The sequence below is a fragment of the Haematobia irritans genome, chromosome 2 (genome assembly GCF_050003625.1).
Source record: "Haematobia irritans isolate KBUSLIRL chromosome 2, ASM5000362v1, whole genome shotgun sequence".
In the NCBI taxonomy this organism is placed as follows: domain Eukaryota; kingdom Metazoa; phylum Arthropoda; class Insecta; order Diptera; family Muscidae; genus Haematobia; species Haematobia irritans.
Window position 1 is genome coordinate 97,432,725 of NC_134398.1, and position 15,049 is coordinate 97,447,773.

The 15,049-nt window shown below is 29.2% G+C and overlaps 1 protein-coding gene across 8 annotated transcripts in view; it reads right to left on the bottom strand.

The window, feature by feature from the left end:
• Positions 1-15,049, bottom strand: part of Myo31DF (Unconventional myosin ID) — a 280,960-nt gene extending 265,911 nt beyond the window's left edge. For 2 of the 8 annotated variants that reach the window (XM_075295657.1, XM_075295667.1), the window contains exons 1-2: positions 14,824-15,049; positions 8,355-8,522 (exon numbers count right to left, since the gene is read on the bottom strand). In XM_075295657.1, the coding sequence (XP_075151772.1) occupies positions 8,355-8,446 (92 nt within the window). In that variant the 5' untranslated portion in view covers positions 8,447-8,522; positions 14,824-15,049. The other 6 variants (XM_075295658.1, XM_075295662.1, XM_075295663.1 and 3 more) reach the window with 6 other exon arrangements.

Consider the following 15,049-nt stretch of genomic DNA (forward strand, 5'->3'; position numbering starts at 1 on the left):
ATTAAATTAAATTAAATTAAATTAAATTAAATTAAATTAAATTAAATTAAATTATATTAAATTAAATTAAATTAAATTAAATTAAATTAAATTAAATTAAATTAAATTAAATTAAATTAAATTAAATTAAATTAAATTAAATTAAATTAAATTAAATTAAATTAAATTAAATTAAATTAAATTAAATTAAATTAAATTAAATTAAATTAAATTAAATTAAATTAAATTAAATTAAATTAAATTAAATTAAATTAAATTAAATTAAATTAAATTAAATTAAATTAAATTAAATTAAATTAAATTAAATTAAATTAAATTAAATTAAATTAAATTAAATTAAATTAAATTAAATTAAATTAAATTAAATTAAATTAAATTAAATTAAATTAAATTAAATTAAATTAAATTAAATTAAATTAAATTAAATTAAATTAAATTAAATTAAATTAAATTAAATTAAATTAAATTAAATTAAATTAAATTAAATTAAATTAAATTAAATTAAATTAAATTAAATTAAATTAAATTAAATTAAATTAAATTAAATTAAATTAAATTAAATTAAATTAAATTAAATTAAATTAAATTAAATTAAATTAAATTAAATTAAATTAAATTAAATTAAATTAAATTAAATTAAATTAAATTAAATTAAATTAAATTAAATTAAATTAAATTAAATTAAATTAAATTAAATTAAATTAAATTAAATTAAATTAAATTAAATTAAATTAAATTAAATTAAATTAAATTTTTACAATGAAACTTCGAAATGTGTGTTATTAAAGATTTACAGTCAGAAAAGAACAGTGCTTGATATAAACGAAATGGACTGAGCTTTTGGATAAAATATTATTTTTTTAATTGCAAAAATAACAATTTTGTAACAAAAAACTGTTTTTGGTATAAAAGTTTGAAATTTTGGTTCCTTCAAAAACTCTAACAAAAGAAGGTGGAGTCGAGCACAAACATACATAAATAATTTTATAATGTACACATAAATTTATTTAGGAGTGAACAGTTTTTTACTTCATTTAACACCATTTAAAACTTATCGTGTTTTGTACTTAATTTCATTTTTACCTTTAAGGCCGGTATTATGTTAGCATTATCGCTCTAAAATGACCCTGCTTTGCCTTTTACTTTTCTTTAATAATTAATTTGAAAGAAAATAAACTTTTTCAATAGCTTCAGCTGCAAAACTCGAGCTTAATGTCCGCTTTTATAGTTGAAGGTGTCCGTCAACTCGTCTTGGACTACTTATTAATAAAGAGGAACTAAACTTTGTTTTTATACATTTTACTGTTTCATGATTTTCATGAAGATCCCTTTGTAATTTTTGTATATTTTCAACCGTTTTTTTTTTTTAATTTTCTTTGTCTGAATATTTTGACTTGCTCCTCGTACGTTCCGATTTCCTTTAACGAACCAAAAAAAATTGTGTCCATAATGCCAAAATTATAAACAAAACACATGTCCACATATACATAAAATGCTCTCTCAAGGCGAAAACACATGCTGTTTTTTCTCTTTACTCCGAATATTCATTCTAATATTCAAACTAAATAATATTTAGACTTAAGCATATCAAATTTTTGGCCGTATCATAAACAACAGTTTTCCGAAACAACATACAAGTGGTTTCACAGCAATTGCTCTTACATATTGGATTTCTATCGAACATGTACCGCGCTTGAAATTAGAAGTGTGCACGAGACACAAAAGTCTTACTCACGGACGATATTGTTTGGTAGGGCTCACGCTCACGAAAAGAAAATTTGTACTCACGTACAAAAATGTCGTGACTCACGAAAAATGCCGTGACTCATGAAAAATATCGTGACTCACGAATAATTTTATGAGTTGCGTGAGTATGCGTGAGCGTATGCCATTTTTTCTATTTAGAGGCGTTGAAACTACTCCACACATTTTTTTCTGATTCCATCACGATATTAATTTATCCAATTATTTTTCTAATTGAAATGTCTTCAATCATAGAAATGATAGTAACAATTAAAAAAAATAATTGGAAGTTAATTAAAAAATTAATTGATCAAATTAAAAAATGAATTGATACTCTAAATTTGTGTGATTGATTTTTGGTTCAATTAAAAACTTTGTTGAATCAATTGAATTTTTAATTGAAAATTTTTTAAAACTAAATTAAGACTTTGATTGGAAAAATTTTCGTGAAAATTTTTTCTGTACGGTTTTACAGGTCCACCGAAAATTTTTTTTTCAACATACCCATAACCCGAATCTAGAATAATCCCTTCAGCAAACCTCCTATTTCCCCGTTATTAAATCAATAGATTTTTTTTTAATATTTGATGGAGGTGCGATTCTGTAAACATATACTCTCAAACACATTCTGATTCAAGCATGTTTATTTTCAGGATTTGTCCAAACAAAATATTGTTTGTATTGTTTAAGCATATATTTTTAAGGTGCCGATTGGTTACTTCCATTTTTACGTCTTACATATTCCTTCATGTTGGACTTTAAGCCTCACCGTGTGTGTTTATATCTATGGTTGTCTCTCTCATTTGCCCTCTTTAGTTTATTTTTATACTCTCTCGGTTTCTCTTTCTAACCACATATATGTTTATAGGCAATTTCTAAATTAATATCCACATCCACACATATGGTATTAAAAAAATGTTATGTCCCAAACATAATATGTGCTAACATATTAACATATACTATATATTCTAACATATAAACATATAATTTTTAACCCGAGGCATATGAAAAAAAATCTTTTTCGTCCGTGTACTATTTTAATTATAGAATTTAAGACCATTACATGATCGGGAAAATTATGTACCTGTTTTTCCTGACCATTCAATATTTTTTCACTTTTTTGCTGCAAAAAAGATATTTTTATCCGTTAAGTATGCATATGTCTAGTACCATTACATGGTTATCAATACCTTCTATATTTTTATTGATCATTTAAGTTTTCAACTTTTTTGCGGCAAAAAGATTCTTTAAAATCTACAAGCAAATACACAAGATTTTAATTTTTCGAGTCAGTCGAGTGTTTGTGTTGGTACAACGTAAATATGGAATGACAACTTATTGTTGAAGTTGAACCAAATGGAGTGTATAATAATAGGTGATGTTTGCTTGCTCGACATTATAAGCACAAATAAAGAAACAATTAGTTAAAAAATAAATGCTGGCTTTTTATTTATCAAATGACAGTTTAGGTTATGTTCTTACAAAACTATTTACTTGTAGGTCATAGCATTTTAGGTGGTCACCATGTTCTTTCAACTGGGATTGCTTTCTTTGCCGAACATCGGCTTCAGCTACGTTCGTTTCCTACTAAAGCTCTCATTCGATATACATGAACAGGGCATACGTTTTATAATTTGCATGATCTGTTTATTTCAAGAAAGAAATACATCATGGTTACTTCGTACACAGTTACCATGTTTTATATAGAAATATTTCCTGTATAAAACATTTTAATTGGATCCGAAAATGACCATAGCCAACTTTTGACCGTTGATTCACTCTCCTTTATTTGCAACACATTTACTGAATTTTCACATGAGCAGACGTGATATCATATGAACATTCGATCATCACTCAATAAAGCATAATCTACCAGTCATCTTGATGCATATTGTTCGATTTCGATGCTCAAAGCAATGACACTATTCTTCCTGTTTCTCAACATAAACACTTTCAATTGATAGTCGCTTTTGTGTCTTACATTCAAATGGAAAATTAGGAAATATGTAGTATTATTTCAACACTAAGCATGAGTTATGTATTATAATTAAAGTAAATGCGAATAGTAGAGGAACACTGATCAGGATATAATGCTATATGGTATTGTAGTCTGGTGGCCGGCACTTCACCAGCCGACAAGTTTAGACAAAGTTCAGCGTATGGCGTGCTTGTGTATCTCAGGTGCATTCAGCAAGACAGGAACAAACTCCCTTAATGTCATACTGCATCTATTGCAGTATGACATTAAGACATTTTGGCCAAACAGTCAGCTGCAACAACGGCTGTGCGGTTGCGAGCTATCGCTGTGGTCGGAAAAAAGTTACGGTCACAGTTCGGTCCTCAAATTAATGCCAGATGTGCCTAACGTAGTGGATTACACTTTGGCGAGTCCACTTTTCGACAAAAAGTTTGAGACTCTAATTCCCAACAGTGAGGCGTGGTGTACACGGACCCCGGGGAATAAAAGATATATAGATTTCTACACTGATGGCTCCAAATTGGATGGCCAAGTGGGTTTCGGAGTATATTCTAAAGATCTGGAACTTCGAATAGCGAAAAGATTACCTGATCGCTGTAGTGTTTTTCAGGCTGAAATATTAGGAATAAGAGATATGGTGAATTGGCTGATAAGTAATGCTCTAAGCAATATTGGCATTAATATATACTCAGACAGTCAACCTGCAATAAAATCCTTGGACTCTGTGTTCCTCAACTCGAAAGCGGCCATAGACTGCCGCAAATCTGTCAATGAGATGGCTGAGCAGCACAATATTCACCTAATATGGGTGCCTGGCCATAGGAACATACGGGGGAACTGCAAAGCAGATGTGCTAGCAAGGCTAGGAACTACCTTACATATTCCAGGGGAACTAGAATCTGTTGGTATGCCTCTGGCTACCTGCAAGCTCTTACTGCGTGAGAAGGCTGTCATGATGGCAAATGTTCGATGGGAGAATTGTAAGGGTTGTAACGACACCAAGCAAATATGGCCCCATTTAAACTTAAACCGCACTCTAGATATGCTAGTGTTCTCGAGACGCCAGATATCACTCCTGATATCTGCTATAACGGGTCGCTGCCTGATAAGCGATTTTGCAAAAACTATTGGTGCGAAGTATAATGACTATTGTATGAGCTGTCATGATGCGGAGGAAAAGGAATCAATAAAACACCTCTTGTGTGAGTGTCCTGCATTTTGTGTAAGGCGTAAGCAAATTTTAGGGGCACATAGTTTCAGATTACTGGCGGACCTGGAAAACGTTAACTTAAGCAGTCTGCTAATGTTTTTGGAACAATCTGGTTGGTTCAACAGAAGAAAATAATCGAGAAGATTCAACGGTTAAAACTAGAAGTGCCCATATGTAATAGGTACTTTTAGTTAATGTGGCATCACAATGGACGGAATAGTAGAAATGAGCCTGAATCTGACACTTAAACCTAACTTAACACTGATCAGGAAGTATAATTATAGATTTTGTGTCGATTTAGCGATATTTGCGATATATATATATATATATATATATATATATATATATATATATATATATATATATATATATATATATATATATATATATATATATATATATATATATATATATATATATATATATATATATATATATATATATATATATATATATATATATATATATATATATATATATATATATATATATATATATATATATATATATATATATATCTTCACACACATTATATCATACTATTTCAGATGGTGAGCACATTCTGGAAGAAAAACGGATTCGACGAAAATTATAATGTTTTAAGGTGGTGATCATTTTCTTTTGATTTTAACAAAATCCTTTTCACCGTTACTATAGATGAGAACCATGTTAGTTTCCTTCTCTGAGCGAGCATGCACAGAAAAAAATATCATCAAAATATTTCCAATTAAACAGTTGATTAAAGTGAACATTTTTTCGATTAATAAATTAATTGACACAATAAACTTTTTAATCAATATAGAATCTTTAAGTTAATTAAGTCAATAATTGAATATTTTAAAATTTCAATTAAAAAATTAATTGATACAACTAACTTTTTAAACAATAAAAAAGTGATGGAATTTTCTTTTAATTTTTAACTAAAAATTTATTTCAAACAATCAATTTTTTAATCAAATTAAAAACACTAAGTCAGTTAAGAAAGTGATTGAAAATAGTTACATATTTAATGAAGAAGTAATTGAGTTTTGTAATCAACATCAATTAAATTTTTAATTGAATCAATTAAAAAATTAATTTAAATTTTGCTAATGAAATCAATTAAGTATTAATGTTCAATTCAAACTGTAATTGATACTATCATATTCGTGATTGAAGACATTTCAATTAAAAAATTAATTGGATCAATTATTTTCGTGATTGAATCAGAAAAAATATTTTTTGTGTGGTTTCGATGAAAATGTTACATGGTCACCACCAAAAAGCTTCAATTATATTATTTTGATCTTAGAATATAATCGTAACATTCTCTGTGTGTAGAAATTAGGTAAATACAACATTTTTGGCACGTAAAGGTCCTATTAGCAGAACACATTTATGGCATAATAATGCCTGATTACGAAAAGGTCTATTTTTTATTTTTCCGCTGGGTAGTAGCTGTGAGTGAAACTCTGTCATTCGCCGAGAACTAGACCCATATAATCCACTTCATTAGTGAGGATTTACGTCGCTTTGGATATTAGGAATATACACCCTCAAAAATCGCTTCTCTAACATATGTTCCAAACATATTTTGCAGGAAGCACATATATTATTGAATACACAGAAAAAAATTTCACGAACATTTTTCCAATTAAAATCTTAATTGAGTTTTAAAAAATATTCAATTAAAAATTTAATTGAATCAACAAATTTTATAATTGAAATAAAAATCAATCACACAAATTAATAGTATCAATTAATTTTTTAATTGGATCAATTAATTTTTTAATTGACTGTCAATTAATTTTTTAATTGATACTATCATTTCTGTGATTGAAGACATTTCAATTAAAAAATTAATTGGATCAATTAATTTCGTGATTGATTCAGAAAAAAAATTTTTTGTGTGTACTGCCGAAACTTAATGCTCTCTTGTATATTTGGCGTCCGTCATCTCTTCTTGGACTACTTATTAATAAAGAGAAATTAAACTTTGTTTTATACATTTTACTGTTTAATTTTTCATTGTTTCCTCCTTTTTTTCATTTTACTTTCCCAACTCTAAAAAGATTATAGTGCCCTTTCGTCATTTTTATGAAGATCCCTTTGTAATTTTTGTATATTTTCCACCGTTTTTTTTTTTTTTAATTTTCTTTGCCCGAATATTTTGACTTACGCCTCGTACGTTCCGATTTCTTTTAACGCACCAAGAAAAAAATTGTGCCCATAATGCCAAAATGATAAACATAACACATGTCCACACATACATAAAATACTGCTCTCAAGGCGAAAACACATGCTGTTCAGGGCTGCCAATAAAATTTTAAGAAAAATCGTCACTTTTTCCCGAAAAAATCGTCATAATCGACACTTGTATTATAAAAATCGTTACAAAATCGGGAATTTGATTAATATTTAAATAAAACATATGTTTTGGTTAAAAACAAAACAAATGTATTCATTTCATATAAAAACACACAATTCTACTATAATTAGTATATGCGTAGTGGAAGCATTCTGAGTATGCCCAAGCCGAAAAGTACGCGAACGCCATCTAGTAACTCTTTGCATATTCTAAATTCCAACTTCCAAACATAAAAAACAATAAATACATCCAGATTTTATATCCTAATCCACATAGTGTTTAGGGAATAATAACTTTTTTTTACTTTAGACTGCATAAAACATACTGATCGGCTCAGAATCACCTCCTGAGTCGATTTATTCGTATTCGTCCGTTCATTGGTCGGTCTGTCTATGTATTGTTCGCAGGATTCCGATCGCAATTATTATATATATGCATCGCCCGATTTCAACAAAGGGTCGTCTTCAAATTTAATACAAGGTAATTAAGTGCCCTTAAAGTCAGCAAAATTTAATCAAAATCGGTTAAGATTTCGAATTCGCTCGATTTTCCCAAATTTATGAACGGAGTAAATATCGTCATTTTCGAGGTAAAAAGCGGAAACTGCTATTTTTTGAGTCAAAAATCGTCAAAATGCCGATAAATCGGCAAAATTGGCAGCCCTGATGCTGTTTTTTTTTTCAAATGTAAATAATATTTAGACTTAAGCATATGCAATTTTTTGCCTTATCATAAAACAGTTTTCCGAAACAACATACAGAAATTGCTCCCTTTTGTTTCTCTCGCTGTGTTATGTTGATATCTTTGGTCAACCCTCCCGGTTTCCATCTCTATTTCTTTCTCTATACTCTCTCTCTCTCTGTCGCTCTCTGAATAAAATATCACAACATATATATGTTTACTCAGAATTTGTAAATTTATTCACACATATTATTTTCATGAACATTACATGTTTGCACTTAAATATATTGTGCTTAAAAAGTGTGCCCCAAACACAATTTGTTTATATCGGAACATATGAAAAACATATTTTTCTAACAGTGTGTAATGTGTATAACTTAATTCGAAATAATTACCGTTTCTTCAAATTATCCATAAATTTCTCCATGGTGATTTGATCGAGGAGAACAAAATCTTGTACTCCTGCACCGCGTTCTTGCATTGCCATTGTTATGTTGTTATCTTTGTTTTCTCGAGGGATAGGATTTAATTTTGCGCAAACTTTGTCGGTATTACTTCACTTTCTGCAAATAAATATATTATATATATATATATATATATATATATATATATATAATATATATATATATATATATATATATATATATATATATATATATATATATATATATATATATACATACATACATATACACATATACATTAAAACATGTCTATGACTTGTAGCTTGGCTGTTATTGCTGCTGTTGTTGAAAAACAAATAAATATATATATATATATATATATATAAATATATATATATATATATATATATATATATATATATATATATATATATATATATATATATATATATATATATATATATATATATATATATATATATATATATATATATATATATATATATATATATATATATATATATATATATATATATATATATATATATATATATATATATATATATATATATATATATATATATATATATATATATATATATATATATATATATATATATATATATATATATATATATATATATATATATATATATATATATATATATATATATATATATATATATATATATATATATATATATATATATATATATATATATATATATATATATATATATATATATATATATATATATATATATATATATATATATATATATATATATATATATATATATATATATATATATATACATACATATACACATATACATTACAACATGTCTATGACTTGTAGCTTGGCTGTTATTGCTGCTGTTGTTGAAAAACAAATAACAAAAACGTGGTAAAAATTATATGCAAGCTTATAGGGTGGAAACACATACACCAAAAATAAACAATATTGTGGAACTACAATGCTCAGCAAATTCAATTCCTTAAAAAATTAATTCCACTATTCTCTCTTTTTTCACTTTTGTCTACTTGTTGGTCTAGGTTTATTTTCGCCTCCACTCTTAGCCACTAGTACATTTTACAATTTTCATAATGTTGGCTAATATTTACAGCTAGTAGCTGGTACATGACGATCGTCAGGCCCTTTTTACATTGTATGGCATATATTATTTATCGTGAAGTTTACACATATTTCACATTGAATCTTGCAGATACATTGCACAATAATTCACTAAAAACGGCAGCAACAATAATGAAGAAGACAGTGGTAATATAGATATATGATCATGGATAGCATTTAATTTTGCGCAAAGTTGTCGATAAATTTCACTTTCAACTTCACTTTACCCGAAACACACAAATTCAACCGTTCGAAACGAGATACTTTCACAGACTGGCCTCTCCATCGTGCGATGTTGACTGAATACGCTGTGGGCAGAGAATTGTGTTTGTGTGTGTCCCTATTAGCGATGGAAACTGCAGTACTATAGTACTTTTTTCAATACTTTTTCACCCTGGTCAGTATCCCCGCGAATGATATAGTACCTTTGGGTAGACATTTTTGAGCTGATATCAGATTTAGGGTACAATACTTTTGACAAAATATTTTAAAATTTTGAGAAAGTCTTTAACAAACTTGTTTGCTAATAGTATTTTACAAATTTGGCAAAAACAGACAAGTTCATGCGGGAAGAAAATCTCGATTTTGTAAAAGCCACAATCAAACCATTTACCAACATTTGGAGAAAATCTACCAAAAACTATTATTTTAATTCTATAGAAAATTTCGTCAAAATTTTAATTCTACAGAAAATTTCGTAAAAATTGTATTTCTATCGAAATTTGTATCAAAATTTTATTTCTATAGAAAATTTTGTCAACATTTTATTTCTATAGAAAATTTTGTTAACATTTTATTCCTACAGAAAATTTTGTCAACATTTTATTTCTATAGAAAATTTTGTCAAAATTTTATTTCTATAGAAAATTTTGTCAAAGTTTTATTTCTATAGAAAATTTTGTCAAAATTTTATTTCTATAGAACATTTTGTCAAAATGTTATTTCCATAGAATTTTTTTCAAAAGTTTATTTCTATAGAAAGTTTTGTCAAAGATTTATTTTTATTTATCTACAGAAAATTTATGAAGTACCACGATGTACAACAGTGACAACCGTGATTACCATACTACGGTAGTCTTTGTAAACGGATATAAAACTAAAACAATAATATTTAAAATTGAGGTGTTGACAAACGCAATTTTAGTTTCTTTAAAATTCAGTCTAAAGGAGCTCTTTACAATAATCTTCCAATGGAATTTTTGTTGAAATTTAAAGAAAAGTACTTTTTCGCTAAAACAAATATCTTTTTGTACTTTCTTAAAAATTGTATTTTCCATCCTTGGTCCCTATGATTGCTCTCTTTATGAACTTTGAGAAATGTTACTTGAATTTTTGAATTAACAAAACCAAGTGTACTTTAATGTTATGACCTTTAGTTTTTTTCACTAAAATTTTTAAGGAAGGCTTTGAAATGTGAATTACTAAAAATATCTCTTAAAATAATGAAAACGTTGGGGATTTTGTTGGCATATCACAAAGTGATATGTACCAAGTATATTGTGAAAACTATTTTCCCAGGATGACTCCACTTTGTAAAATGTGCGACAATACGACACCTTCATTCGTTACTCGAGACTATTGTTTCGAAACTGAATAATAATTTTGCCCTGTGTAAAAAAACCTGTTTTGTTCTCTTGTTTAACGAAAGAACGTTTGGGAGTGAGTGCGAAATGCCGCGTATTATCTTTGCTAGAGATGAAAACTTCTGTAGTTTAGTACTTTTTCCAGTACTTGTTAATATGCCAATGTACCACGAGTTAAAAAGATTTTTTTTATTTCTCCATTCCGTCAAATTATTTCAGCGAGATTCCAAAAAAAAAAACATTTTTGAAAATTGTTCCAATTAATGCCACTTTCTTAAGCACAAGAAAGATGCGTTCGTGTTTCCAAAACGTTTGTCCCACAATCGATTCTGCAAAAAATAACCTGATGAAATTACATATATGGTTATTTGTGGCAGGCCATTCGCCATATTGTATCACCTCTGCAGTTTGCTTAAGATTGGAATTGCGGAGTTTATTATTGTCAAGTGACTTCAAACCGTCAAAAGGCTACACAAATTGTACGACCTTTAGTGGCCCCCCTAATTATTTGAAAAATTTCCAATTCTTCAATAGATCATATTACTCAATAGTAATAGACGAAAGCACTAACTGTCCAGTGGCTTCGTTGTTAGCCAAATTCGTATGGATTTTTCAGGAAATGCCGCGATTTTTAGTCTGAGGAGAATTGAACAATGTAGACGTATTAACGATTTGTACTAAAATTGTTGGGATGTTAGTCGCAAACAATATTCCGAAATCAATTAGCATTTTTGTATCAGCTCATATAGGTGCTGGCCATGACTTTCCCGCTAGGTTGTTGATAGATTTTCAGGTTAATGACATACGCTTGCATATAGTACAGTAAAACCCCTGAATGGTGAACACCCTTGGTCGCCTAAATTTTGCCAACGTTTAGGAGGTGTTCAGATATGAGAGGGTAATTTTAATGTGTTAATATGGCAACATCCCAAACAACTGTCCATATTTGAGAGGTGTTCGGTTTTCAGAGTGACCAATTAAACGACTAAAAATTCGCAACCTGGAAAAAAAACTATTTTGTATCAAATGTTGTCCGTTGAAAGATGGCAACATTTGGCCCCATACACAAATGATGTCATTTGGGAAATGGCAACTTATCTACTGACGGCACAAATGTTGCTTTTCATAGTGGCAACATGTTTCCCGTCGGCACAAATGTTGTAGCGTAGAAAGTTATTTGGGATTCGACAACATTTTATAGACGGCCCAAATGTTGCATTTGGGAAATGTACAATGTTCGTGGCTTTTAAGGATTTTCATAAATAAATTACTTTGGAGAATAAAAAATGAAATGAAGATGAAATTGCAGTCTTTATTCAGTTTAAACGTCACTTAGACCAGTGTCGACGGTGAGAGATGTTTTTGTCTGCTTCAGACGAAACCTTGGATCGCTTGATATTTTTAAGAAGCTACTTAAAATAATGAATTACAAACGAATTAACACAAGGGTACGAAAATATACCTACTGTTAAGGAAATTCTTGTTTTTCTTATCTTCATATTCAATTGAAAATTACTTTTTAATTTTGCCTCGTGTTCTTTCGTATTGTGTTTTTGTTAATAAAATTGAATTAAACCAAATTGGCTTAATTTACTAAAATTGTTCGGTGCTGTAAATTGTTATTACTCAAAATAGTTATAGAATCTCAAAAATGTCGGTATCCCGAAAAAATCCCGGGATCCCCGGACTCAATATTTTGAAATCCCGCATGAGAATTTTAAAGTTTTCCCAGTAAAAACTAGCAAAAGTAACATATTAGGGAACAAATCTACTTTAGCACAAGTTGTTAAAAATAAACCAAATTTTTTTGAGTGTAAGAGAAGGGATTTCAAAACGAATATGTAAAGTAAAAAATTTGGCGGAAAAGCCTAGTTTTCGAGATATCGACATCTGAAAATTAGTATTTTCCTTTATATTTTTCTTAATTCTGACAGCAATTTTTCATGAAATGAATAAAATTCCGTTTTTTTGCGTATTTGGTAATAATAGTACATTTTAAGCAGAAAATATTAAGTAAAAATGTTGTCGGAAGAGCGTAGTTTACGAGATACCGACCCTTAAAAATTGGACATAGGTGGGCGGCCTTCGGCCGGGATTTAACACTTTTTCCTATGGACAGGGTCCAAAGTGGGCTAACGCGTACCCAAAGAGGATAAGTAGCCGGCCTTCGGCCGGGGTTTCAGACTTTCTCCTATGGACAGAATCGAAAGTGGGCTAACGCGAACCCAGGACCTCTCCGGGTCCATGTTATTTATTTATTTATTCATTTAATCAACCAACGCCATATAGGGCAACATGTTGATAGAATTATTCTAAATATATTACTTTTAGGATGATTATGTGCGATGGATACTAAATCCAATATACGTGGCAATAAAAACTTTAGGGGCCCGTAACTCCGAAAATAGGTCTTTCCGCCAAAAGTGGTATATTACACCGCTTGTACTAAAGTAGATTTAAGCCAAATAAATTGGTACTGGAAGGCGTTAGTGTATATTTCTGCAAAATTTAGCAAAGGGAGTAAAATCAATTTTAACTCTCTTGCACATTTTTTACATTATAAGTACGCCAACAAACCTGTTGTCATTTTTCCAAAGACATTGTCATTTGGGATCTGAAACATCCTTGTAGGAAGTCTGGGGACATGTGTCTCTATGTCACCACTTTTGTCAACTATTATGGTGACATTGTCGATAATTTGTCTACAGCTTGTCTATAAATATTTCTCTGACTTTGATGTGTAGAAAAATTTATAACAAATGAGAGCCAATGGTTCTTCTTCCTTTTCATTGGTTCGTTTTTTGGTTGTGAAAACACGTGGTATCGCAATAATTGGACAATAGTTCAAAAAGAAAAGTGAGTTTTATAAGTGAATTAAAAAATGAATAAAAGAAATTACAAAATACTTGTGAAAAAGCAATTAAAATTGTACAAGGATAGAGCAAATGCTGAAGAAAAGCCAATTTCTAGAGAGAGCACTTTCAGTGATTTTGTGCTGCAAGAAGAAAATTGTGAAACTTTTGAAGATTTTGATTGCCCACTCCAACTCTGAATTTGATGGAAAAACTGAAGCAGTGGTACATCGAAACATCGCCTGCCAGAAAGTGATTGGAGAAGCTGCTCAGTATATTGCAGGAGGAAGGCCTAGACGTTCCGCTTTCTGCGGCAGAATTATTGGGCAAAAAAAATGTTAAAGGTACGGCCAGCCTTGAAGAAATAGTGCCCATGAAAAAGACTGAATTTTTCTTTAATTTAATTAAATATACATAATAAATATGGTTTTTATTTCTAATTTTACGCCTTTTTATTTGGTAGAAAGTGTTGACAAAATGGTGACAATGGACTACTGATTCAGTGGTTCCAATGTCTCCATATGGTTCCAAAAGTACCACCTAGTCAGTAGTTCTTGTGTCAGTAGTTCATTCTCAGTGACAAGTACATGTTAAATGTTAATAGAATTTTACATTGCCTGGGGTATATTTGGTCAGTAGTACTGGCGACACAGTCAATAGTCAGTACTGTTTCACTATTGACATTTCCTACAGGGATTTTACAGATACATTCCACCACAAATTCATTCAGATACATTCCACAATCAAAACGGCAGCAACAACAGCGGCTAACTATGAAGAAAAAATTGATAACACGATGTATGTTGCGAATGTATGCGTAATTATGAGTAATTCAAAGGACGGACACTTTGTTTAATATTATGACACACGATTATATTATATTTATTGACCTTTATGATCAACTCCACTACCTTCCGAACGTAGGAAACTAATGTAATATATATCTAACCGCTCTCGCATTTCAGCCGAACACAAAACTAAATCAAAATTTTAGGAATTCGTTGGAAAAAAAATCGCGGTATTTGAGCGCTCAACAGTTGTGAAGTACGAGAACGATAATTTAACGCGTTGTTAACCGAATGAGTTGTGTTTACACGACGGTTCTATTGTATCTGT